The 27,922-nt window shown below is 41.2% G+C and overlaps 1 protein-coding gene and 1 long non-coding RNA gene across 6 annotated transcripts in view; one reads left to right on the top strand and one right to left on the bottom strand.

Annotated features, from left to right (window-relative positions):
- The window catches only part of lurap1 (leucine rich adaptor protein 1), a 26,813-nt gene extending 12,873 nt beyond the window's left edge, over nt 1-13,940 (bottom strand). Inside the window, exons 1-2 of one of the 2 annotated variants that reach the window (XM_052480073.1) lie at nt 13,729-13,940; nt 13,234-13,415 (exon numbers count right to left, since the gene is read on the bottom strand). In XM_052480073.1, the coding sequence (XP_052336033.1) occupies nt 13,234-13,415; nt 13,729-13,777 (231 nt within the window). In that variant the 5' untranslated portion in view covers nt 13,778-13,940. The other variant, XM_035736793.2, reaches the window with a different exon arrangement.
- LOC118358850 (uncharacterized) lies at nt 12,115-27,426 on the top strand. 4 transcript variants are annotated; one of them, XR_004820546.2, is made up of 6 exons: nt 12,115-12,502; nt 20,722-21,258; nt 21,379-24,211; nt 24,524-24,600; nt 24,757-24,882; nt 25,331-27,426. It is a non-coding gene; the product is annotated as an uncharacterized LOC118358850 (long non-coding RNA). The 4 variants fall into 4 exon arrangements; XR_008079943.1 differs by lacking the exon at nt 25,331-27,426 and having other exon boundaries at nt 20,722-21,103; nt 21,189-21,258; nt 24,757-24,939; XR_008079942.1 differs by lacking the exon at nt 24,757-24,882 and having other exon boundaries at nt 24,524-24,720.
- The last annotated feature ends 496 nt before the right edge of the window (nt 27,427-27,922 follow it).

The raw sequence follows: 27,922 nt of genomic DNA on the forward strand, positions 1-27,922 counted from the left end.
AGGGAGTTTATTGCCTTTGGAGTTTAGCCCTCAGTGGCCCTGAGGATTGTAGAGCTGTTTTCACAGCCAAAAAGACTCCAGTTTTCCGAAGGAGGTGCTGGGCCAGACAGCTCCCGGCTAATCCACAGGATTCTGGAAATTCTTTCACCGGCATTCGGCTTGAATTTCATGCACCATGCCGCGCTCAGCTGAACTCACACCGAATAAACAGCACTCTGTGTGTGTGTGTGTGTGTGTGTGTGTGTGTGTGTGTGTGTGTGTGTGTGTGTGTGTGTGTGTGTGTGTGTGTGTGTGTGTGTGTGTGTGTGTGTGTGTGTGTGTGTGTGTGTGTGTGTGTGTGTGTACGCGCGCAGCACTTTTAGCACTCTAGTATCCTCAGCCTTCATCCCAAAATGACAAGCTAGCGCTCGATGCTTCTTGAGATGTAACTTTATCGACAGGGCCAGGGATAGAACCTCTTACTCTAGGGGAAAATCCGATTTCCAGGCTTGATGTGCCATTTCAACAAGCAGAAATCTAGACGAGCACGCCCCTCACACGCACACACACAGTGTTATGATTTAGCTTGAATGCACACACAGCTGACCCTACAGACCAATGAGCCATAGACACGCTCCAATGCTGAGACCAGTCTGGCAATGTCACACTGCAAACAGGCGCCGTGGCGCACTGCTGTAGCCCTGCAGGGGAATAAAACAACAAACTCAATCTCTCAGGCTTTATTGGCATGGGAAAAATATGTTTACATTGCCAAAGCAAGTGAAATGTTAATAAACAAAAACGGAAATAAACAATCACAAATGAGCAGTAAACATTGAACTAAAAAAGGTTTTAAAAGAATATAGACATTCCAAATGTTATATTATTGGCTATGTACAGTGTAATAATGTTAGATAGGGAAAATAAATAAACAGATAAATATAGGTTGTATTTACAATGGCTTTTGTGCTCAACTGGTTGCCCTTTTGTTGTGGCAAAAGGTCACAAATCTTGCCGCTGTGGTGGCACACTGTGGTATTTCACCCAGTAGATATGGAGTTTATCAAGATTTGATTTGTTTTCAAATTCTTTGTGGGTCTGTGTAATCTGAGGGAAATATGTGTCTCATGTGGTTCTACATTTGGCAGGAGGTTAGGAAGTGCAGCTCAGTTTCCTCCTCATTTTGTGGGCAGTGGGTCTTCTCTTAAGAAACAGGAGTGCCAATGGCGGCCTCTCTCAATAGCTATGCTCACTGAGTTTGCACATCGTCAAAGCTTTCCTTAATTTTGTGTCAGTCACAGTGCTCAGGTATTCTGCTACTGTGTATTCTCTGTTTAGGACAAATAACATTCCACTTTGCGCTGTTCTTTTGTTGTTGATTATTTCCAGTGTTACAAGTGATTCTCTTTTTCTTTTGTTGGGTCTAATTGTATTGTTGTCCTGGGGCTCTGTGGGCTCTGTGGGCTCTGTGGGCTCTGTGGGGCTCTGTGGGCTCTGTGGGCTCTGTGGGGCTCTGTGGGCTCTGTGGGGTCTGTGGGGCTCTGTGGGCTCTGTGGGGCTCTGTGGGCTCTGTGGGCTCTGTGGGCTCTGTGGGCTCTGTGGGCTCTGTGGGCTCTGTGGGGCTCTGTGGGGTCTGTGGGCTCTGTGGGCTCTGTGGGGCTCTGTGGGGCTCTGTGGGGCTCTGTGGGGCTCTGTGGGCTCTGTGGGCTCTGTGGGCTCTGTGGGATCTGTGGGGCTCTGTGGGGCTCTGTGGGCTCTGTGGGCTCTGTGGGGCTCTGTGGGGGTCTGTGGGCTCTGTGGGCTCTGTGGGGCTCTGTGGGGCTCTGTGGGCTCTGTGGGGTCTGTGGGCTCTGTGGGCTCTGTGGGGCTCTGTGGGCTCTGTGGGCTCTGTGGGCTCTGTGTGTTTTTGTAAACAGAGTCCCAATACCAGCTGACTGAAGGGATTTAGATAATTAATGGGAATCATCCTAATTCTGCTCTGCATGTATTATATGGTGTTCTATGTTGTATACGGAGGATGTTTTTGCAGAATTCTGCATGCAGTCTCAATTTGGCGTTTGTCCCATTTTGTGAGTTCGTGGTTGGTGAGTGGACCCCAGAAATCACAACCATAGAGGGCAATGGGTTCTATATAACCTACTCAAGTATTTTTTAGCCAGATACTAATTGGAGTGTCAAATTGTATGTTCCTTTTGATGACATAGGCCCTTCTTGCCAACTCTTGTAGCGACAGGTAGCCTCGTGGTTAGAGCATTGGGCCAGTAACCAGGTTGCAAGATCAAATCCCTGAGCTGACAAGGTAAAAATCTGTCATCTACCCCTGAAGAAGACAGTTAACACCCTGTTCCTAGGCCGTCATTTATAATAAGAATTTGTTCTTAATTGACTTGCCAATGAAAATAAAAATGTACAGCTTTGTGGAAGTGCTGATGTTAAGGCCGAGGTAGGTACAGCTTATTGTGCTCTACTCAACAGTGAGTATGGTTAAATGCACACAACCATGTGATTATTATGGTTAATCAGATGTATATAATAGTTTGATTGAAACGTTTACATGCTTTGCAAGAAGAATGACTTCCCTAATAATCCTGTCTACATGGACACATCTGAAATAAGGCACTCTGATAAATGCAGAGAATGGCCAATCAAAATAAACGTTCTACCACAGCGACCCTGTTATTTTTGGGAAGCATATTTGATTCTGAGTTCAGACATACAAAGTTTGTATACGAAAACCACGTCTAAGACGCATACATTTAGATGTTCTGAACTCACGTCACTCAAGCGAAAGAGGAAGCTTGCTCGGTTGGTGCTAGCACGTGTGCTTCAGGTGTTTACATGTCCTCATAATTAGAAAGATTGCTCAGATAATTAGGTGTTTTAATTGGCCTGTGCTTAAATAATATAATAATAATAATAATAATAATAATAATAATAATAATAATAATAATAATAATAATAATATAAAATATAATATATGCCATTTAGCTGACGCTTTTATCCAAAGCGACTTACAGTCATGTGTGCATACATTCTACGTATGGGTGGTCCCGGGAATCGAACCCACTACCCTGGCGTTACAAGCGCCATGCTCTACCAACTGAGCCACAGAAGGACCACGATTTTGACCTTACGCCAAATAAGATAAGCAGAGTAAGGTGTTTACATGACTATTGCATCATCTGCCTGCTGCCATAATCAGTTTAATATCAAATTATTACTGTGCATGTAAACATAATTATGGTCAATGTGGAATTTGTAATTACGGTCCTGGCAAGTGGACTTTTTTTGGAACACCATTATTTTTGTCTGAGATTCGGGGCCCAAGTCTGACAGAATCTGTGCAGAAGATCTAGGTGCTGCTGTAGGCCCTCCTTGGTTGGGGACAGAAGCACCAGATCATCAGCAAACCGTAAACATTTGACTTCAGATTCTAGTAAGGTGAGGCCGGGTTCTGCAGACTGTTCTAGTACCCTCGCCAGTTCATGGATATATATGTTGAAGAGGGTGGGCTCTTTCACTATATCTGTCGCCAATTCGTTTATATATACACTGCTCCAAAAAATAAAGGGAACACTTAAACAACACAATGTAACTGCAAGTCAATCACACTTCTGTGAAATCAAACTGTCCACTTAGGAAGCAACACTGATTGACAATACATTTTACATGCTGTTGTGCAAATGGAATAGACAACAGGTGGAAATTATAGGCAATTAACAAGACACCCCCAATAAAGGAGTGGTTCTGCAGTTGGTGACCACAGACCACTTCTCAGTTCCTATGCTTCCTGGCTGATGTTTTGGTCACTTTTGAATGCTGGCGGGGTGCTTTCACTCTAGTGGTAGCATGAGGCGGAGTCTACAACCCACACAAGTGGCTCAGGTAATGCAGCTCATCCAGGATGGTACATCAATGCGAGCTGTGGCAAGGAGGTTTGCTGTGTCTGTCAGCGTAGTGTCCAGAGCATGGAGGCGCTCCCAGGAGACAGGCCAGTACATCAGGAGACGTGGAGGAGGCCGTAGGAGGGCAACAACCCAGCAGCAGGACCGCTACCTCCACCTTTGTGCAAGGAGGAGCAGGAGGAGCACTGCCAGAGCCCTGCAAAATGACCTCCAGCAGGCCACAAATGTGCACGTGTCTGCTCAAACGGTCAGAAACAGACTCCATGAGGGTGGTATGAGGGCCCAACGTCCACAGGTGGGGGTTGTGCTTACAGCCCAACACCGTGCAGGACGTTTGGCATTTGCCAGAGAACACCAAGATTGGCAAATTCGTCACTGGCGCCCTGTGCTCTTCACAGATGAAAACAGGTTCACACTGTGCACATGTGACAGACGTGACAGTCTGGGTTCCTCCTACTGCAAGACAATGCTAGACCTCATGTGACTGGAGTGTGTCAGCAGTTCCTGCAAGAGGAAGGCATTGATGCTATGGACTGGCCCACCCGTTCCCCAGACCTGAATCCAATTGAGCACATCTGGGACATCAAGTCTCACTCCATCCACCAACACCACGTTGCACCACAGACTGTCCAGGAGTTGGCTGATGCTTTAGTCCAGGTCTGGTAGGAGATCCCTCAGGAGACCATCCGCCACCTCATCAGGAGCATGCCCAGGCATTGTAGGGAGGTCATACAGGCACGTGGAGGCCACACACACTACTGAGCCTCATTTGGACTTGTTTTAAGGACATTACATCAAAGTTGGATCAGCCTGTAGTGTGGTTTTCCACTTTAATTTTGAGTGTGACTCCAAATCCAGACCTCCATGGATTGATACATTTGATTTCCATTGATAATTATTGTGATTTTGTTGTCATGTAAAGAAAAAAGTATTTAATAAGAATATTTCATTCATTCAGATCTAGGATGTGTTATTTTAGTGTTCCCTTTATTTTTTTGAGCAGTGTATATATATGTTGAAGAAGGTGGGGTTTGTTCACAAAATGGAACAAACACTAAATTGAGACTCTGCATGCAGAATTCTGCAAAAACATCCTCTCGCTCTCTCTTTCTCTATTGTCAAGCAAACAGAGTGAAGTGGACATCCTTGAGCAGGGGGATACTATCTCTATCTAACTCCATCCATCTCTATCCCTCTATTTCTTTCTAAGAAGAGCACGTTCAGATACAGCAGAAGGGTGACCTCTCAACCCAGCCCTCCCGCTGTTCCATCTGTTTGCATACTCCCTTCCGCTCTGTTTCTTTCTCTCCCTCTATCGATACCTCCCACTTTCTCTCTGACATGGAAAAGTACATGTCAGTCTCCACAGACTTGCACCCCTCGATATACATCGACTCTCTCCCTTCTAAACACTCTGGCTTCCTGTAAGTCGGTCTGTCCTGCCATCACTCTCTCTCTCTCGCATTCTTTCGCTCCATCTCTGTGAAAACCAGTGGCTCTTAGAGACTGAACAGGCCTCTCGCCACAGCCAACCTTCTGGTCTGCACAATGTCACCCTATCTTTCCATCTCTCTCTCGCTCTCTCAGACAGACAAAGGGAAGAGAAAAACTACAGTATACCTACCTCGGCCTAAACATCAGCACCACAGGTAACATCCACAAAGCTGTGAACGATCTGAGAGACATGGCAAGAAGGGCCTTCTACACCATCAAAAGGAACATCAAATTTGACATCCCAATTAGGATCTGGCTAAAAATATTTGAATCAGTTCTAGAACCCATTTCCCCTTATGGTTGTGAGGTCTAGGGTCCACAAAATAGAACAGAAACCAAATTGAGACTTTGCATGCAGAATTCTGCTAAAACATCCTACGTGTACAACTTAAAACACAAAATAATGCATGCAGAGCAGAATTAGGAAGATTCCCACTAATGATCAAAATACAGAAAGGAGCAATTAGATTCTTTCAGCCACCTAAAAAGGAAGTGATTCTCAAATCTTCCATAACAAAGCCCTCACCAACAGAGATGAACCTGGAGAAGAGTCCCCTCAGCCAACTGGTACTGGGACTCTGCTCACAAACACAAACAGACCCCACAGAGCCCCAGCACAGCAACACAATTAGACCCAACCAAATGATGAGAAAACGAAAAGAAAATTACTTGACACATTGGATAGAATCAACAACAAAAAAGAGAAAACTGGAATGTCATTTGTCCCTAAACAGAGAATACTCAGTAGCAGAATACCTGACCACTGTGACTGACCCAAAATGAAGGAAAGCTTTGACTATATACAGACTCAGTGAGCATGGCCTTGTTATGGAGAGCGGCCGCCATAGCCTGTCTTCTCTTAAGAGCCAGGTCTGCCTGTGTGCCAACTGCCCACAAAATGAAGTGGGAAACGACCTGCACTTCCTAACCTCCTGCCAAATGTACAACCGTATTAGAGACACACATTTCCCTTAGAATACACAAGATCCACAAAAAAAAAGTGAAAACAAACTCCGTCGTGATAAACTCCCGTATCTATTAGGGATATGGCTGTGTAATCTGTTTAATCTGCCTGCAGACCGTCTCTCCCCTGTGACTTCCATCTGCACAGCAGCAGTCAGTGAGAGGGAGAGGCAGGGAGTGAGGCATCCACTGGGCTACGACAACGCTTTGTAGCATTCACATTCACAGGTCATTTTAATAGGACGCACACAGGTACAGTCGGCAGACAGTAGCCTCATACGTGGACATAAACGTCGAAATAAGTATTTTTTATTTGATTACAGTTGAGCTCCAGACTGAAAATACAGTCGAAGCCAAACAGGCAGCTACGTAGCTGTCTGGTATATAGACAAGAGGCTCGTCTATATGTCTTAGTCCCTATGACAGGGAGCTGGCTGCCCGTCATTGAGGACGGAGCGTCCGTTAACTTTAACTCAATAAAGCTGTTCAGAAAGACAGCTGAGATTCGGCAGCAGCTGTGGACCGTCTGGAGGGAAAGTAGCCCGACAGTAATCAGACAGCCTGACACTGAGGACATAACAGTCTCAGACCAGACTCTGAGAATGATCTGCGTCTCGGTCTGTCTTCACCTTCCAGTGTGTCGCAGTCTGTCTCAACTTTTTGCCATTTGTGTCTGAACAATATGATCAACTGATGACGTACGTTCAAAATAACTATTGGACTGAAGTGGAAAGGGGGAGAAAAGACTCACATGGTAATAGATCGCTCGTGTTGTGTCTAAATTATTGAGACATAACAGAAAGTTCGCACGTAGGAATGTAAATATTTATGGAGTGGTATTCTCTTACTGTCCTAGCTAGCCTCCCTGTGACCTCCAAACGAAACAGACAGACGCTTCGTCTCTGCGGGAGAGGGTTACACGGACGGACGGACGGACAGACACAGACACACACCGCATTTATAATCCTATCGTGGAAACAGGCCATTTCAGAGTGTTTAACTGAAATCCATCATGGAGAGACTTTTAGGAGTCTCTCGGATACTTGGGCTAAATAAAAGAACAGTCTTTATTAAGGAAAGAGTCCCTAGCTGTCTGCTCATAACAGTGTTAAAGTGTTAGCAGTTCTCACTCTGCTCTGGTGGTAGTATCTGGTGAGTTCTCAATGATTTGACCATCCATCCATGTGTTCTGTCCACGCACATGCCCGAGCAGGCACGCACACATGCAGTGAGACAGGTGAGATTCAGTGACAGCCGGCTCCCTGCGTTAAATCCGGGCATATAATCAGAGGGCAGTTAGAGAAGGTGAGAAAATGCAACGTAGGACAGCGCTACCGCCCTATGAGTGGGAGTGTGCGTGTGCGTGTGCGTGTGAAAAGACACTCAGCGGGCAGGAGCATAGGTGAAAAATGGCGACAAAGGACACTGTCGCCAGTGAGAAGGTGAGAGTGTGACAGAGCATGTGCAAGCAGACATGTGTGTAGCCTATTCTGTGTACGCAGAATTCTGATGAGAGTGCAATGTCCGGTACCCCTCTGTTCTCCTGTTACCCAGCCCCGCTCAGAGAGATTAAATACAGGTCCAACACACAGCAGCCCAGCCCTGTACTGGCTAAGAGGTACGCTAGCTCTTAATCACTCGAACCTCTGGCTGCATCCCAAATGGCATCCTTTCCCTATATAGTGCATCCCAAATGGCATCCGTTCCCTATATAGTGCACTACTTTTGACCGGAGCTCTGGTTTGAAATAGTACACTATGTAGGGAAAGGATGCCATTTAGGACACATCCTCTGTCTGCATCCTCTGGCTAAGCAGAGCTGATGAAATCAAGGGGTTGTTATGTGATGCTGGCCACCCATAGATTTATGACCCTCTTCATGCCCTCTAACCTCCAAACCCTCCCTATTTAGTTTGATCAAACCACTCACTATTGGTCCACCATGTCAGCACTGTGTAAAGTACCATCAGCACTCAAATCATACAATGCCTGTCTATTCCCTTTAAGTAGGCCTATTGACTATATTGCTGGCAAAGCAAGAAAGTTGGGATTAACATTATAGACTGGATTGTTATGGGTACATTTCCTACAACATATGGCATTTTATGATGTTAATTTGACCAGTATTGTTGAAGCAAAAAAAATCCTGCAGCAACAGGATTTGAAGGTTTAGTTCATAATGTTGCTTGATCTTTGATTAGGCTATTAGCTGCCAAAAATCTGGCCACATGAAAAGTGCAATACTGTTAATATAGCCTTGCGTAACTGCACATTTGCTTTTCCTGTGGTGCAGGAAAACTCTCGGCAACGAAAGATTGATCAAATTAAGATCCTTTGTATATGTAAACTGCTTTGTGTGTTTTCAATTCAAACCAAGGCGCCAAACGTGTCTTGTTTCGGTTTTTAGAAGGACACATCCATCGGGGCCTTTTGTGTAAAAGCTTTTGATGTGCTGTCAGAACCAGTGGTGGCCACTAATTGGTTGAATACCCGGGGTTGCAGGGTGGTTGAAGTTGTCAACAAAGCAGCATGACAGAAATTTGACACCACATTTTCGAACTACCGGTATTTTTTTTTTTTTTTACATATAAAGCAATCTGTGCATTTGAACAAGATCTTAAATTCACCCATTTCACTGGCTGTTTAAAACAGATTAGATGATACTATTCAGAAGGAGCAGCAGGGTCAAGAAAGAGCACAGCTATGAGAATTAGGGGTACTGAGGGGGCTGCAGCACCATTAAAAAATATATATATTTTTTTTTAAACATTGAGCCTTAACTAGTCCTCTATTAGTGGACCAATGCAGCCCTCTGTAGTGCATGTCGATTTTTGTTTTAGCTATCTACTTATCAAAGGTAGATAACTGGCTAATTTGACTAAAAATCTACCAAACTATTTCTCAATGTTTTTCAAAATGACTGTAGCTGGCTAATTCATTTGATCGTGCTTTATGATACACGTGGTTTTATGTTGTTTTAGTCCACACAACATGTCGTCCTGTAACCTACAGTGGAACCGTAGGGAAACGATCAAATTGGCCAGTCAACGTCGTGCTTTTTTTGTCCTACCAGATCCACGATGAGAAGGTTCTAGCTATTGTATCGCTTTGTCCGACTCTTGTTGGATGTAGATGTCCAGTTTATCAGCTCCCAGGCTCCCATGACTATTATGATTATTTATTTACAAGTTAATTACAATTTTCTTTTAGCTTTAGCGCTCTCTGTACCTGTTAGAGCAGATCGAGTCTCATTTTTGCTAAAAATATTATTATGTTATTGATCGATTGACTATGACTTTTCAGATCGCCCAATAATGCTATCTGCAGGGTTAGCTTCAGGAAAATATTGCAATTTTTCAGCCATTCCTGGACTTGTGACCAAAAACAGCTAAATATGGACAGTACCAAAACAAATGATCTAATGATTCTGCCTCTTCGCAGCAAAATCTGCAGAGCTGGGAAGGTTGTATCTGTCACACCCTGATCTGTTTCACCTGTTCCTGTGATTGTCTCCACCCCCTTCCAGGTGTCGCTTATTCTCCCCAGTGTTTTTATCCCTGTGTTTCATGTCTCTCAGTGCCAGTTCGTCTTGTATGTTTGTCAAGTCAACCAGTGTGTCTTTCCTGTACTCCTTTTGCTCTTCTCTTTTTGATAATCTTCCCAGTTTTGACCCCTGCCTGACTCTGGGCTACTTTCCCAACAGCTTTATCATCCTGCCTGCCCTGACCTTGATTCTGCCTGCCCTGACCTTGATTCTGCCTGCCCTGACCTTGATTCTGCCTGCCCTTCAGTACCTGTTGGACTCTGAACTGGTTCTGACCCTTTTGCCTGTCCATGATCATTCTCTTGCCTTACCCGATTGGATTAATAACTATTGTAAGACTCCAACCAACTGCCTCCTGTGGCTGCATCTGGGTCTTGCCTTGTGTCATAATAGTATCCCCCATATAAATAACATTCTGTTGGTTGCAAAAATTGTGTAGAATAATTTAAATGTAAAAATCCTAAGTTTTGAATCAGGTGTCGTTTTGCATATCGGTTCATAAACCATGTGCCATGGAATCGGTAAGTCAAAAATGTCTTTCCAACTATTTTGCCATCTATATGGCACGGCTATAAATTTCTTTGTCCTTACAAGCCCTTTTAACCAACAATGCAGTTTTAAGAAAAGAAGTGTTAAGTAAAAAAATAAAAGTTAAAGTTAAATTAAAGAGCAGCAGTAAAATATCAATAGCGAGGCTATATACAGAGGGTACCGGTACAGAGTCAATGTGAAGACTATATACAGGGGGTACCGGTACAGTCAATGTGCAGGGGCACCAGTTAGTCGGTAATTGAGGTAATATGTACATGTAGGTAGAGTTAAAGTGACTATGCATTCCTCATGAAGCTGATTGAGTGAATGCCAAGAGTGTGCAAAATTGTCATCAAGGCTACTTTGAAGAGTCTGAATTATAAAATATATTTTGATTTTTTTTAACACTTTTTTTGGTTACTATGTGATTCCATATGTGTTATTTCATAGTTTTGATGTCTTCACTATTACTCTACAATGTAAAATAAATAAAAAACATTGAATGAGTAGGTGCGTCCAAACTTTTGACTGGTACTGTATATACACACTCAACAAAAATCTAAACACAACATGTTAAGTGTTGGTCCCATGTTTCATGAGCTGAAATAAAATATCCCAGAAATGTTCCATGTGCACAAAATAATTATTTCTCTAAAATGTTGTTCACAAATGTTCTTATAATCCCTGTTTGTGAGCATTTCTCATTCACCAAGATAATCCATCTACCTGACAGGTTTGGCATATCAAGAAGCTAGTGCACCTTGTGCCGGGGACAATAAAAGACCACTCTAAAATATGTAGTTTTGTCACACAACACCATGCCACAGATGTCTCAAGTTGAGGGAGTGTGCAATTGGCATGCTGACTGCAGAAATGTCCACCAGAGCCGTTGCCAATGAATTTACTCTTAATTTCTCTACCATAAGCCTCCAACATAATTTTAGATCATTTGGAGGTACTTCCAACCGGCCTCACCACCACAGACCACATGTAACCAAGCCAGACCAGGACCTCCACATCTGGCTTCTTCACCTGGCAGTCACCCGGACAGCTGATGAAACTGAGGATCATTTCTGTCTGTAATAAAGCCCCTTTGTGGTGAAAAACTCATCCTGATTGGTTGTGCCTTGCTCCCCACGGCTGTGCCCCTATCTAGTCATGTGAAATCAATCCATAGATCAGGGCCTTTTGAATTTATTTAAATTGACTGACTTCCTGAAATGAACTGTAAAAATGTTGAAATTGGTGCATGCAGCGTTTATATTTTTGTTCAGTTTAATTTCTAAATTTGTTTTTGCCATGTTTAATCTAGATACTGAATACTTTTACGTTACATTATGGGAGCTAAACATACAAATAAAAAAATACAGATAAAATATTTTTATTTTTTTAAATATATATATATATACATGTATAAAGAAAATCCTGAAAGTATATATTTTTTTGAAAGTACTAAGGACTAATCTTACATGTAATTTTGTCTTTGAAACATTCAATTGAAATACTGTAGAAGTCCATTAATTCCTATGGAGGGGTTGATTTTCTGAGGAGTGCCAATATGGCCGACCAGTAGCTTAAAAGCCTGTCATTGGCCAATACATAGCATCAACAATCCAGGGTTTATATACATCATTGGTCCACTGGCATCCGGTTTATACAGACCAACATCACATGCGCACTTGCACTCAGTGCGCACAGGGAGAAGCGCGAGCAACGACGACGTCATCCAAAAACATGGCAGACATTGGATTAATTTAAAATATCTTCAGCTGTGAGTGATGAAGAAAAACAAATCGGCCTCGGGGACAATTATTTGAATAGTTCAATTTATATTTTACGCACAAAAGTGATGACCAAAATATCTTATTAGGAATTTCCAAATCTGCCTTCTCCATGTGGCCTTGTATGGAAATGGTATTTTTGGACCGGGCGTCAGATAAACTGCAGTACCGAAGCAAAACTATAGGACCGGAACCCTGGCCCCTTACCATAGGAATGCAAGACAGGGGAAAACAACAGCAAGCCCAAAATTCTCCGCTGGAGTCCTGTATTGCACCGGGGGGAGAGCTGTGATGGCATCTGTTATGGTAAACCAGGAATGTATCCTATCAATGAAAGATGGCTGGCCAGACCTGTAATAGGCTTGGGAGAAATAGGCTAAGTAATCGATAGTTCGATTGTAATTTAAATAGAATGACAGATGTTTGCCATTATCTAATAGAATAGTAATTCACCAGGAATAAAACTCCATCCTTGGACCTATTAACCGGTCAGGTCTCAAACAATCATGACCTGTCAGCAAGAATGAATAGAACCACAACTTCATGGTTCATAGCAGTATGTAGGTCTGTCGCCCAAGGGCCAAGTTATGTTTTATTTCCTCGCAACTTCAGCCAACTGCCGCTGTTTGCATGGTGAAGGGCCACTCTCCTCAGTCGTAATAAAAACGGATTGTTTCCAGGTTTCAGGGATACAGTATTTACAACCTAACTTCCGTTTACCCTGAAAACGTATTTGGGGTCTCCACGCAGGTGACGTTAGGTTAAAGACCAGCTGAATTATTGATTGGATGGATGCCTTATTTTCAGGAAGAGGATTTAGGACTAAGATGAACAGTAATAAATATACTGTTGACCGTAGGCCTACTGACCACGAACAATATACTTCTGAGTTATTAGGGGATATTTAATATTACATGCCAAAAGCAGAGCAACTGTTGGAGCCTGCTCATAATCTTTCTAAGCAGCAAAATAAAACAACAGGTATATAACTATATAGATAGGCCTACAAAAGTCATAGCCCCCATACAAATCCTTACCATATCGACTTTTAGTTTTCGAATCTTCTCATCTAGGCTCTTCCTCTCTGTGATGTCTCCGTCTTTGGTCTCCGGCGAGTTCAACTTGGCATCTCCGCGTTGCGTTGACGCCTCTTCCCGCATCCACTTTAGCAAACCCTCCGGTGTCTTCCGTCCGATTTTCACCTCCAAATCTTTTAAATCTGGAACAGAGTCGTTGGAAACTGTGCCTTCATCCATAATCTTCCGTTCTTTGTTAAATCAAAAGTACACTACGTCCTCTAGCTGTGTTTCTTGGATACCCTTGTCTGTTAAACTGCAATAACAGAAATCTCTAAGTGTAATGTCTGGCATCCTATGACCTACACAACTCCTCCACAATCAATGCGCCAGAGAGATAATAGGATAAATAATGCACCAGGTCCTTTTATAGTTTTTTCAAATATGCCGAACACTGGGAAACATTAATAGACTATACTGCTGTTGAGCTCAGGGATGTAGAACATAACCTATTACCATTGGAAACACGTCGATATGGTGAAGTTAGTGCGCTGTTATAGCCCATTCCCAGTATGCAAAATGACGTTCCAGAACTTTGACATCAAGTGCATTTCAGATGCTGAATTAAAGGTTTAGAAGACCTATTTTCCAGACGTTGAAAATATGTCATCTACAGGATATTGAAAAAGGTATTTTTCCATAATTGATCATATGTCCAAATTTGAACTACTATACATTCTCAATTATCACAACAATCAGTTGTTATACTTAATATCAAAGAGAACCCAATTGAAGATTGCTTCCATCTATTTGCACTTATGTTAGCTTTTTCAAAACCTTTGAAACGTGCAGCAATTATTTTCAGATTAGTCTACACAACAGACCAAACCAACAGACCATTTCAAATACAATAACATTCTGAGTAACGGTTACAGATGTGTTTTATTGCTATGACTGATATGTTGTTATTTATTTAGTTTAGTTGAATGCACTGACTGTAAGGCACTCTGGATTAGACCATCTGCTGAATTACAAAAAAATGAAAATGTATTTTTTTTATTACTTGCAAAGCATGCTGGGTATTATTCTAATGTATACCCGCCCCCAAATAAGTACAAATTTGGCTGTTGCGGACCAGATCCAAATCTGAACTAATCATAGACCTCGGGTATGTTTCACAAGTTGGAACATCACTGTACAGTACAGCACAGTTTAGTACAGTAGAGCATAGTAGAACACAGAAGACAGTGTACAGTACAATACGGTACAGTGGTTGCTCAACTAAACGTTTTGAGATTATGCTGCGGGATTCAGAGGAAATGTGTGGTTTAGTACGGTACCCTGCGTCACTGCTTCATTGCTCCAGACCACCACAAGGGGGAGTTAGAGCACTGATTATGCTTTTGGGTCCCAAGGCGCTAATATGTCACTAACTGACAATGAATGGGCGACATAAACCAAATAGAAACTGATAATTGTGCACAACTTCAAAATGTAATTTCGCCTCCCGGGTGGCGCAGTGGTTAAGGGCTCTGTAATGCAGCGCCAGTACAGCGCGGCTTGGTTGGGTTGTGTATCGGAGGACGAATGACTTTCAACCTTAGTCTCTCCCGAGCCCGTACGGGAGTTGTAGCGAAGAGACAAGATAGTAGCAACTAAAACAATTGGATACCACGAAATTGGGGAGAAAAAGGGGTAAAAAATAAAATAAAATAAAAATAATAATTTCAATGAACTGAATGATGAGGATGTATAAGGTGATTGAATTTAGAACAATAGTGTAAGAATTGCTATTCCTCTGTCCTGCACGCACACCCCAGGAAAAATACACAGTTTTTTTGTTTCTACTCGTCAGTAACACTAAGGTTTTTATACCCAGAGAAACTAAAATGTTCAATTATATTCCATGATATTCTTATAGTTGATGGTGCCTTGGCACTTACATAAAGCTGAGTGACTCACTCATTCATTGGTTTGGATCAAAATCAATAAGGATAAAGATTCTTTCTGATATTCTTTAATAAAGAAATGTTTTGGAAATGTTTTGGTTATCCTGACCTGGACACCATGTCTCTAAAAGGAAAAATATTACCACCGTCTCTTGCGCATATTCCATATGGATCCATAACGAATTACTATGGGAATAAATATCACTGAATGACAGAAATATTGGAACAAAGTAGACTAATGAAGGTAAACAAATTGTTGCTTACTGGAAAATACTCTTTCAAAATTATTGGAAGAGACAAGTGGAAGGGGGAAAAGACGGCATTCAGAGGTCAAGATAGAGCTGTTCTGAGACGAGCATGGGGACTGGTCTTGATAAATTAACCAGAGTTTTTTTATTTTCACTGAATCTCCGTTTGGGTATAGGTTAGACTACAATTAGGGTGTGGAAATGTTATGATTATTTTGGTCTTACTGTAGTACTGTAGCCTACTCCCGACCGGTCACGTTGTACAGCGCCATTATGGGCTATTAGCAGGACAATGGTCTCTTGCCAAGAAGGAGGGTATGGGGAGAATTGTATCATAAAATGTATGTCTTAGTTAGGTTGGCTGTATCACAACCGGGCATGATTGGGAGTCCCTTAGGGCGGCACACAATTGGCCTAGCGTTGTCCAGGTTTGGCCAGTGTAGTCCGTCATTGTAAATAAGAATTTGTTCTTAACTGACTTGCTTAAAGGTCATGTTGTACAGCGTTATATTTTCCGAACAGAAATCTGAGGGTTTCGTTTTTAGTTGTTCTTGGAATAGAAACATAATATTAATCAAATTAATTAAGCTACATTTCTTCAAATCAATCCCACATACTATGTTCTTAGAAAAAAGGTTTATGAAGCGATGGTGGGCTTTTGGTTTCTCTCCCTCTAAAAACAGAAATAATTCTAAATAACAAACTGACTTTATTTACACTATTAGTAAGAATGTCTCACCTCATGTTTAAGAATGGCCTTTTTCTCGCTCACATTCGGTTATTTGAAAACCAAATCGTCTCCAAAATATCGTTATTTTTTTAAACAAACCATAGAAAGTTGGTTGCAATTTCAGTTTAATCCACTAGAAAAGAGAACAAATAATAAACAAATATTGTGGTTAAACTCAAATATACAAGTTGATAAAAAAATATATATAAATGTGAACCTTTAACAAGTGGAGGGGGCAAAAGTATTATTATTAACCCTGTTTTTCACAAGTATAGCAGGCTGTGAATTCTGAAGGAAACACGTTTCTAGGAGGTGATGTTAGTAGGACAATATATATTGGTCATATTAGTCATGGCTCCTGATTGGCACAGTGGTCTAAGGCACTGCATCTCAGTGCAAGAGGCGTCACTACAGTGCCTGGTTTGAATCCAGGCTGTATCACATCTGACCATGTTTGGGAGTCCCATAGGGCAGTGGGAGGGTTTGGCCGGACGGGATGTCCTTTTCCAAAAAATAGGCACGGTGGGCTTTTGGTTTCTCTCCCTCTAAAAACGTAAATAAATATTTTGGTCTTTATAAATATTATTTTGGCCTTTATTCAGATTACAATCGCTCACTTTCGGTTATTTGAAAATGAAATCTCCAAAATATCGTCATTTTTTAAACAAAGTGATTATTATTATTAATTAATTTAGAATGATATAAAATCGCCTTAGATATTGTCACAGATCAGATTTGCCCTTACGAAAGATTCCCCTTAGATATTCATTTAGAATCCTCCATTCTCTAAATGTAATTATTGGCGGAGAGTCACATCATTGAAAAAAATATTTTTACATATACTGTAGGCCTACCGTAGGCGACATGAGTCTCACTAGTGTTGAGTAATATGCTGTTAAAAGTGGTGTAGGTCTTATTTATTTAAAAAGCATATTGAAGTTAGAAGCAATAGGATTTGAAGCAATAGCCTACCCGCGTGGGGTCAACTATTTCAGCATCGTTTCGCACTAATCTGAAACAAGCATGGGGACTGGTCTTGATAAATCAATGAGATTTTATTTTCACTGAATCTCCGTTTGGATATTGTTTAGATTACAATTAGGGTGTGGAAATGTTATGCTCTTAGTACTGTAGCCTACTCCCGACCGTCATGTTATACAGCGCCATATTTTCCTAGCGGAAAAACTGAGGGGTTTGTTTGTCGTGGAATAGAAACACCATAATATTAATCTAATTAATTAAGATACATTACTTAAAGTCAATCCCATTCTTACAAAAAAAGGTTTTACATTTTCTAGTACAGCCAATATTGAAGACTATCAAATGATTCTCAAAGATGCCCTCTGGTGTTCAAACTAGCACTAACTAACATTAATGGCAACAATGGCTGACAATGAAATAACGTGCCATAGAATTCTGCCGCAGCCCGCGTGATGATGTGTGATGCAGTATGACGCAACTTTTACAGGAAGAACCACTGTATGATACAGTACAGGACAGTAGTTTTATTCATTAGAGCACAGTATGGTACAGTATAGTTGACTTTAATTTAGTACAGTACAGTACAGTTTAGTTCAGAAGAGTACAGTACAGTAAACTCTACTTTACTTTTATTTACTGTACTCTAGTGTTCTCTACTGTACTGTACTATACTCTATACTTTTCTTTACTTTACTGTAATCTGCTGTTCTCTACTGTACTGTACTGTGCTGTCCAAACTTGCGAAACATGTCTATATTTGGCCTAAATCAAGGCCGGTTCTAATCGCACCCAAAAATATGTCCAAAAGATGTTGCCTGAAGTCAATTGCTTAGTGGGTTGAATTGATGTGCCCATCAGCTGAAATAAATACACTTTCACTGGGCTGTATTATGTTAAATTCCCACTGGAATTGGTCAAAAAGTACATTGCTTCTCGGTGGAGGTATATCTATAATAATGTGAAGCTTTCTAAGAAAAAAAAGAGTCGCATAAACCTATGAAATAATAGCATGCACTTATCTGTAGTCCAGACGATTGGTTTTGCTTCAGTTCTCACTATGGAATAGTCCTTTCTGGGTAAGGCTAGTAATTAGTTATGCTATTCATGAAATATGCAACAGAGAGCTGAATCCAGGAGTCCAGATTCCACCTGCCTGATGACATTGACAGCCGCAGAGAGAAGGGAGCGCACAACTTAGCTGCCATAAGTAGCCTACTGTAAAACATCTTTATTGAGTACCACAGTATGAGTCATAATACCCATAAAACCTAGCGGTAAAACTCGAAAGTAGTTCCAATCGTTTTTTCACCATTCATTTTTTTGCGTCTGAGATTTTTAACTACTTCATATAAGGTCTGTGTTTCGTGTAGGCTTACCCTGGAGTGACGTATTGAGAACCGTGCAAATCTCTCTCGGACAAGAAAACTTATATCAATATATTTGTCTGTAATTGTCCCACAAAAATGAAACACTAATTAGCCACTATTGTGTCTATCATACAGAACTACACATCCTGTCGCAAACTTTGGCGTCATCCCTCAAAGCATATTTCACCATGCAGTAACCTGTCAAGTAGATATTATAGCCTTTTTAGTTTGATATCCTGTACTTCTTATGTGTATTCTTGTTTGGAATTTTTCAAATTACCTAGCTAGCTACCTTAAATACATTTAATTACTAGAATTACCATCTGGACTTTGTAGCGAACTAGCTAAACCTTAGGTCTCTCCGTCGACCCAGCTAGCACAGTGGATCTGGGCCGATTCCGTGCTGAGGCAGTCTTGTCCACTCGTCTGTGGCCCGAGTCTTGTCCACCCTTGGCAGTATTATCATGGATGACATCATGTGGCCCGAGTCTTGTCCACCCTTGGCAGTATTAGTCTTGTCGGCTAGGATGACGGGGAATGAGCTCGTATTAACGGCTATTCATGGTGTCCACCCTTGGCAGTTATCTGGCCCAGATGTATTATCTCCCAGATGTATTACTCGAGGCTCGGGACGATTGTGGCTACTCTCTGGCAGATGATTAAAAGGGCTGCTTTATATAATTAACATTTCATTATTTATTTATTTTTCCATATTTTCTCATTGTTTCTGTGATAAAAAAAATTCAAATAATAATAATTGTTTAAGAGTCCTGTTTAAGTAGTATTTTAGTATTTTGATACTTTGTGCAAGGCAATTGATAAGCATTAAAAACTGTGTGGATGGAGCCTCCTGAGTGGCGCAGAGGTCTAAGACACTGCACCACACCGCAGTACTACAGATGGGGCCTCCTGAATGGCACAGAGGTCTAAGACACTGCACCACACCGCAGTACTACAGATGGGGCCTCCTGAGTGGCACAGTATTATTCTAACCTCATAATGTGGAAATAAATTTAAAACGCAAGAAAATCAAGTTTTTGACTGCACTGGACCTTTAAAACTGCAACACTCTCTACGCCCCATGGCAAAATGTGGAGAATTGCAGGGAATGTATTTTAAAACATGACATTGTCTCTCCACTGTCAAGAGGGGGGCCAGTAAAATGTTTTGTAGCGATGTGGGGGGCCTGTCATGCCAAATAATGTCCCCCGGCCAAATAATGCCCCCCTCTACGTCACTATTATAAACTATCGATAAACTATTAGCGTCCGTTGCGATATCAACGGTGTGATGACCTAATGATTAGAGTGTTGGAGATCATTACAGTCTAAATGACGTTCTTTTCATCATCGCTGTGCAAACAAGGCTGATTTCTGCGACAATTTCGCTGTTTAACAAGTTTTGTTAAGCTAATAAAATGGAAACATTAATTCGAACAACTTTTGGGTACCTTGTTAACCTTACAACATGAAATCCATGTCTTAAACATTGCTACATTTCGGGAATGGCGAAGAAAAAAAACGTGTCATCTTTTTGATACATTAAAATAACTTACCTTACAGATCAGGAGCTCAGCTAATCTCCACCCATTCATATGCAAATCTGTTTGATTCATACTCTGGCTTGTCTGGCTGTCATGTTAATATTTTAACCTGTCCTTCCCTTATCTACACTGAAATAATATAAATTCAGTCGTCCTCTATTATGATCATTTTCTTCTGTCTGGCGTATCTCATTAGTATAAACCTTGTGGTTGAATATATATGTATCTATTGTAGGTCCTAGGATACAACCATGAATAATGTAGAACAAATAAATACCATCAAAGGATACCATACAACTTACAATAATGAACACCTTATGAAATAGCTGAGAAACCAACCTGACAATATTTCAGATTTTTAATACATAAACTTTGATCGTTTTTGGTGCAGTTGTGTCATTAATATTTTTTCACAGATTTGTTGTGCACTCACATGGCAATCATAGAGTAAAATACTGCATTCTGCTGTGTGGAATATAGCAGTGGTTGCTGTGTGGGTGGGAGGTTCTGCCTGTCACTTGTTCTCAGCAGGCAGTCAGTCTCAGAACGGGGGACTTGAAGAGGGAGACTGCAATGTCCAGGCGCGGCTGCTCTCTTTGTTCTGAGTGTTTGCAGTGCTAGTGGTTTTTAGATAATCTGTATTTCTCAAATTTTATGTGCCCAGTATGATAGTTTTCTTGCTATTTCTTAGCAGATAATGACAACAACAGTAGCTGTACATGATGTAATGAAAAGTTGGAGGGGGGTCGGTAACGGAGGACATCAGGTGGATCCACGTCTGGGTGTTGGGCAGAACCCCTAGCTCATGGAGAACAGGAGCAGAGTTAACGGGAACAGGGTAGGAGACAGAGACGTAAACAAAATGTGATGGATTGGTGCCGTGTTATAAATGGTAGATATGTACTTTCCAACACATTTGGAAGGTATAGCCTCACCTCAAGCTGGTCCCCCTCGGACTCAGATCACAGAGAATCAGACTGATCCAAACTCACTGGTTCTGGTGGATGGGTTACCTCCTGGTGGGCTCGGACAGTCGATGATCCTAAAGTAATTTGGAGAAGTAAATTGAAGAGGTATATTTTTATAAGCTTAACTACCATTTCTTGCTTTTCTCAAATGTCAACCAAAGCTTAACATACTTTGTCTATTGGGCTTCAGCGACGTGTAGGGCGTCAGTGCTTCCAGTGGTCGACCGTCCAACTGTAGAAGATTGTTGGCTTCCACCAAGGTAACCCTAGGAAGACAAAGAGAAAAATATCAGTGTTAGGGAAACTAAAACTAGTTTCGGGTTATTTTGTGTGCAAATGCATATAGTTATTATCAAGATTTTTTATATTCACGTTAACAGATGGGGACCTCAGCTAGGAGAGAAAAAGCAGCGAGATTTCCCAGGTCTCGCCTTCCTTTCGTCCTTCTTCCAAACCATGAATTCGCTCGGATGTCGTAGCACTTGGTCCCCTTCTTGATTCTGCTCCGGTAGCTCTCCTGCTGTTTATCCTGCGCCTTGTCGATGTTCCGTCTCACCTTGATTGATGACAGGAATACATGCAATTATATTTCATGTTACAAATACATTTCTTACATTTCTCTTGGAGGGCAAGAAAATAAATGAACAGCGGGCAATCATTTTTACCTGGTCGAAAACCTCCTTCTCAGTCCGTGCCTGAAGGTAGTACTCGAACGTGTTCTGATCTGGTTCGACAACTTCCATCACATCAGGTGGGGTTTCAGTGATCTGAAAGTACGTTATACAAAAATGGCAATAGACAAACAACAACATTAAGTCAATGACAAATTTGAAAGACTACAGTATATGCAATACTTGTATATTTAAACTATCACATTTTTTTGCCTCAGTCAACAGCTGCGGCTCCCGTCCGTACTCGGCATGGATTCTACTGCTGTGTGCAAAAATACTTACCTTCAGGTTGTTCTCCCACCCTTCTTGGAACCAATCAAGGGACATGCCATTGGCAGTCTTGAGGGTCTGGTTGGTCCATTCACCAAATCTGGAGGAGGAGGTAGAAAAGCAATAACAATGTAAGATATTGAAACATATCTGATTATGTACCATGGAGAATTTTTTTATTTTTTGAAATAAATAAAACAAACCATTGGTGACAGAATAACATCCGTACCTTGTATCTGTGTCATACAGTATGCAGATTTTCATATGTGTAAGGATACTGACACACACACACACACATTCTATAATATTGAACTCTGCTGTGGTCAAATAAAGAAACCATTACAACATTTTAATGTGGACACTTACCGATCATGTGCCATGGTGAAACAACTTTGATGGGCTTCAGCCAGTCTTCACCCTCTCAAACTCAACTTTTGAAATGCAAGAGAAAAGCCACAATGTATTATTCCAGTTTAGGCACAATTTATATTTTGGCCACTAGATGGCAGCAATGTATGTGCAAAGTTTCCGACTGATCCAATGAACCATTGTATTCCTGTTCAAAATGTATCAAGTCTGCCCAAATGTGCCAAATTGGTTTATTAATACATTTTCAAGTTCATAACTGTGCACTCTCCTTAAACAATAGCATGGTATTCTTTCACTGTAATAGCTACTGTAAATTGGACAGTGCAGTGAGATTAACAAGAATTTAAGCTTTCTGCCCATATCAGATATGTCTATGTCTTGTGAAATGTACAGTATCATGCTAATCACATTAGCGCACGTTAGCTCAACCGTCCCTTGGGGGGTCACTGATCCCATAGAGGTTCAATTATTTATTCCTGTTCAACAATATGGACTTATATAAAAGACAAATACATGGTAAAGAAAGTGTTATCTTTTCAGTGGTTTCGGCCCTCTAAAGCAGCAGGTAGTAGGCAGGTTGTCACTGTCAAAAACACCGTCCTTGGAGAGCAATTCTGAGGTAATCATTTTGTGTGGACTGAGCAAGCGTTTATGGGGTGAAATAGAACGAAAACTGCCCGCATTCTCCTTCCTTCGCAACCGCTATGAGGTAAAATAGAGCCAAGCAAACAGCATAGCAACGGACAGTTTGGTTCATTACGTAATCCAGTCAGAATGTTGCAAGTTCTAGCAACAGAAGCTAGAACTCATTGAATCCCATTGTGACTTAGAGGGGGACACTATTTGGCATGGCCCCCCCAACCAAATTTCACTTAGGGGCCCCTAAAGGCTAGTAGCGGCCCTGTCTGGCTGTTTAACTTTTTCAGGAGTAGGGCCATTTGAGGTTTTTATTCGGCAGGGGTTGAAATACTAATTTCAAAAAATAAATGCATTTGATATATTTCACCTCCAAGTCATCGAATTTGCTAGGTCAATAAAAGCTCAAATCTGTGACAGTCTCTGAGGTCCTATAGAGATCAGAGATGGTCCCTAATTTAGAGAGTCTCCGATGCTATAAATGCTTTTGCTTTTACGACATGCTATGGCAGTGTTTTTCTTTTGTTGCAGTCCACCCTATTGCAAAGTGCACATTCACTTCCATAACATTTGTTCTAGGCTACCAGAATGTAAGAATATCATCCACAATAAAACTGCAGTACAATGAAATAATGGTTGTTTAGTTAATGGGGTCTGGTAGCTTGCTGTGTGTGTTTGCTTCTAATGGTAATCCTTCGTCTGTATTAGTAAATTGCACCGTTTATTGTGCGGCACATTTTCTTCTGTTCTACTGAATGCTTGTTTGATGTTCTATTATGACGAACTCAATTTGTTTTGAGAATTTGACAAACACCACATATACCTTCAGTATGTAATGTATTACAGTCTATTACAGTCCACCAGGTTTTTACAAAACCCCATTTTTCAGTACATGTATTTCCATCAATAATTAAAAAATTATTACACCTGAATTTTACAGTGGAAATATTACCAGTATATTTTCCCTTAAAGTTTTTAAGCAACTAACATAATGTGTGTCGTAATTGTATTTTTATTTCAGTAGCTAAATAAAGAGGTCGGCATATCAGTTCCAGGTAAAACTTGGTTTGGAATCTGTTCTTCACATGGAGCAATAAGATCTGCTTGTTCAAGTGCACTGGTCAAAATACCATACAACAGTTTGGACACGGCGCCCTGTAGGCTACACAACAACAGTGCTGGAACACAGTGACAATTTCTCTAAACTTCGAAAAGATTTTACTGCTAAGTGGTAGTCCCTGTTCACCTTCATTCATGTTTTACTTTTGTAAGTAAGGTGGTGTTTTGTTGGGGAGAAGAACGTCAAGGATTTTTTTGGGGGGGGGGAGGGGGCTAATTTTAGCTAGCTAACGTTAGCTCACTGGCTAATTCTCCATGGACATAGTACGTTTTCATGGAGAGAGAGAGAAAAACATTGATGAATTGATTTTGATGTATTAGTTTTGTGCGTAAATGAGCAAGCGAGAGAGAGAGATGGTTGGATCCTTATATATTTGTGTATTTTGTATTTGACAATCCCAATACATTTAGCCTGTCTGCTCCCCACCAACATTCATTCTAATTCTTTTTTTTTTCTCAGGGATCTTCTAGCTTTGATGGAAGATTGGAGGGAAAAAACGGGAGTACAGTAGTTATCCAGCCTGCTGACTAAGAAATGTAAATAGTCTGTATTTTGCTGTCTATATCTCTCCGAATGTCAGCCTGACTGCCAGATTGCTGAGGGGCAACATAGTCAATGTCCTTGCTATGCTAAGTCTGACTTAGTGAAGACCTTAGGTAATGGTTAATCATGATTTGTTTCCTTCCTTACAGTTCTTGAAACATGTCAATGACCTCTATAGCAAGTACTTGGCCAAGTTACCAGTGACCTATTCCTCCACATCGCAGTGAAAGGAGAGAGCAGAACCAACCCTCCTTAAATCCATAGTCATTGACTAAGTTTAGTGTGTTTTTTTTTCTCCGTTTGATCCTCTTATCTTCAATGTGTATTGAATCCTTCTAACCAGCTTTGTAAAGAGCTAGATTTGTACAGCTATGCTGATGAACATTCATGTTTTTTCTCTGCATCAGGTCTCACTGAGACTGGATTCCTCAAGATACATGATATTCAGCTGCCCATGATTGCCTGATCTTACACTCTTAGCCCCTTTCTTGCTATCTAGAACCTAAAAAGGTTCATCCGCTGTCCGAAAAAGGAGAACCTTTTTTTGGTTCCATGTAGAACCCTTTTTGGTTCCGGGTAGAACTATGGGGACAGCCAAAGAACCATTTTGGAACCATTTCTTCTACGTGTAGTGTAACTAGATCCAATTGAAACAGCAGCACTTTAAATAATATACGTTTGTAAAGCAAATTAAATCCTTTTTTAACTCCCCTTTCTTTTCAGGTTCAAACCCATTCAACAGACACCTACCTCCCTTGGTGAACAATGAGACGTTTCTCCCATTTCTCTCTTGCTCATTCTCCATGTCCCTTCACTCAAACACGTGTGCAGTTGCAGAGAAGAGGGAAGAGATTTGACAAAAACACAGTTTTCTAACAACGTTTGTTGAAGGAATGATAAGACAAGACAACTTTTAAAAATATATCATTTTATTGTCTATTTATTGCCTCTTTACACATACTACATTGCTGTTACTTTTCTTTGAAGAAAATAACCTCTGTCCGGTATTTAAACTATTGAAATGCCTTCATCAAATACATCCCAGTGGGAAAAACCTGGTTGAAAAGACATCAGCATGACTTCTTATTCTGGTCACAAACTAGTTGAAAAATGACTTTTGTGTTTCATCTGCAACATAACAACAGAGAGAATGTTGTCGTCGATAAGGACACATTGGTCTTCAAGGCATTTTGTGTTTGTAACAAGATACTTTGCACTAGCCAGAGATGCATCAAAAGGTATGTTACTGCACTATTCACAGTAACTTACCACCAGCTTTCTGTTACTGTAATACCAGAGCAAAGATACAGTACAATACCGCAAAATTTGCCTACTATACTGTAAGAAAGTAAATGCTACTGTAATCCTAATATAGATATTTTACTTTAATACATGGGATTGGTGCAAGCAGGTTGGCTGCTAGTTATGCGTATATTACAGCATATTTATATCAAGTGTACTGCTACAGGCCTAAACAAAGGCTTCCAAACTGGCAAAACACACCAAATGGCAAAATACTCAACCAGTAAAGATTTAAGACTTGCTGCCACAGTGATCTGTCCCCTATACAAATGAACCCATTAAGGCACTACTATCACATATTAGTTCAATTGGTATAGCATTCTCACTAACGGGATGCAAAAAAATGTGGCTAGACATTTACAAGGCACACTTCAAAATATGTTAACAAGCAAATTACAGTAGCTTACTGTAATTGTTTTGCTGAAAATGTACAGCAATTTGATACGGTGTGGGAGAGAGGGTGAACTGGGTGTAATCTAGTGGGACATACAGTATTTCAATGTAATTTAAGACTGACTCAGTCATTCATCTGGTTTATCTTGATCTTTCTCTTCACCCTCTGATATGCCATACTAAAATCGGACCATAAATGCCATACTAAATCGGACCATCAAATCACATCTCTCAATCACAAGAATGTGTGCACTCACACAAATGGGCTACACCCACAAATGTGCAGTATTTGTGCGCACACACAGCACACACAGCTGCTGGCCAGATGACTTCATGCCACTAGCTATAGCTACATATCTTCCTACAACACCCACTGCCCAACATTTTGTGGGTGAGGTGTTTAGGCAGTTCAGTGCCTATTCCTCAACATGGTCGTATTCATTAGAGCACACCATGGCAAAATGTTTTGCGATGGAAAGTGATAACGAGCCTTTCTTAATGGACAAGTTTAGGTAGTCCCATACTTAAAGGTCCAGTCCACGAACAGGCAGCGAGCCAGTTGGCACTAGAGAGACCTTTAGATCTCTAATCTGCAGTCAGCCAGTGCCTCTGGAGAGCTGTGTGTGTAGCTGTGTGTGTGGGTGTGTGTGTAGCTGTGTGTGTGTGTGTGTGCAGTCAGGACAGACCTAGTTATTAATATGATTGATAACTGGGGCTTAGTTTCCCAAACATCGGTCATTTACAGTATGTTGGACACATGTCATAATCCTCCAATACGCAGCTGATTGAAATAAGGTCCTTCTGTAGCTCAGTTGGTAGAGCATGGCGCTTGTAACGCCAGGGGTAGTGGGTTCGATTCCCGGGACCACCCATACGTAGAATGTATGTACACATGACTGTAAGTCGCTTTGGATAAAAGCGTCTGCTAAATGGCATATATATAATCAAAATCATCAAGCGTGTAGTTGTGTAGTTGTGTAGTGCTAGGGCAAAAACCAAAACGTACAACCCGTGGGATACCGAGGACCGAGTTTGGACAATTCTGGGTTACCATCTCTCCTCTGCCCTTCCCATTTGTCTCGGTTTGTATGAGGCCTCTTTGGGGCTGATGAAGTATAAAATCTAATGTTAAAACTGTACTGATGACTCAAAAACTATAATGTGCAATTTTAGCAATTGAGGACGGGTGAATACGATGGAAAGTACAAAGAAATTAGAACATGTAAATGTGTACAATTCAACGCCACACCGTCACAGTTACAAATCTGCCCACCAAAAAAGCTGTACCTTTTGAGGTTTTACAACTGTACAACACAGACATACATTTAGAAACCCAGGAAAACGCTGACTCTTGTCAGATTACACGACTAAGTAAGGAACAGAAATGACTTCATGCACATCTGTTCGACAGACTAATAACAGGTAAATTACAGCAGATCGCTACAGTACACAAATGATCCAGTTACATGACAGACTAAGGATCAAACTGACTTCAGAATGACTTAATGCACACATGTCTCTGGGCAAACACTGGTTGAATCAACGTTTTTCCCACGTCATTTCAAAGAAATGACATTGAAGCAATGTGGAATAGACGTTGAATTGACTTCTGTGCCCAGT

The sequence above is a fragment of the Oncorhynchus keta genome, chromosome 26 (assembly GCF_023373465.1).
Source record: "Oncorhynchus keta strain PuntledgeMale-10-30-2019 chromosome 26, Oket_V2, whole genome shotgun sequence".
In the NCBI taxonomy this organism is placed as follows: Eukaryota; Metazoa; Chordata; class Actinopteri; order Salmoniformes; family Salmonidae; genus Oncorhynchus; species Oncorhynchus keta.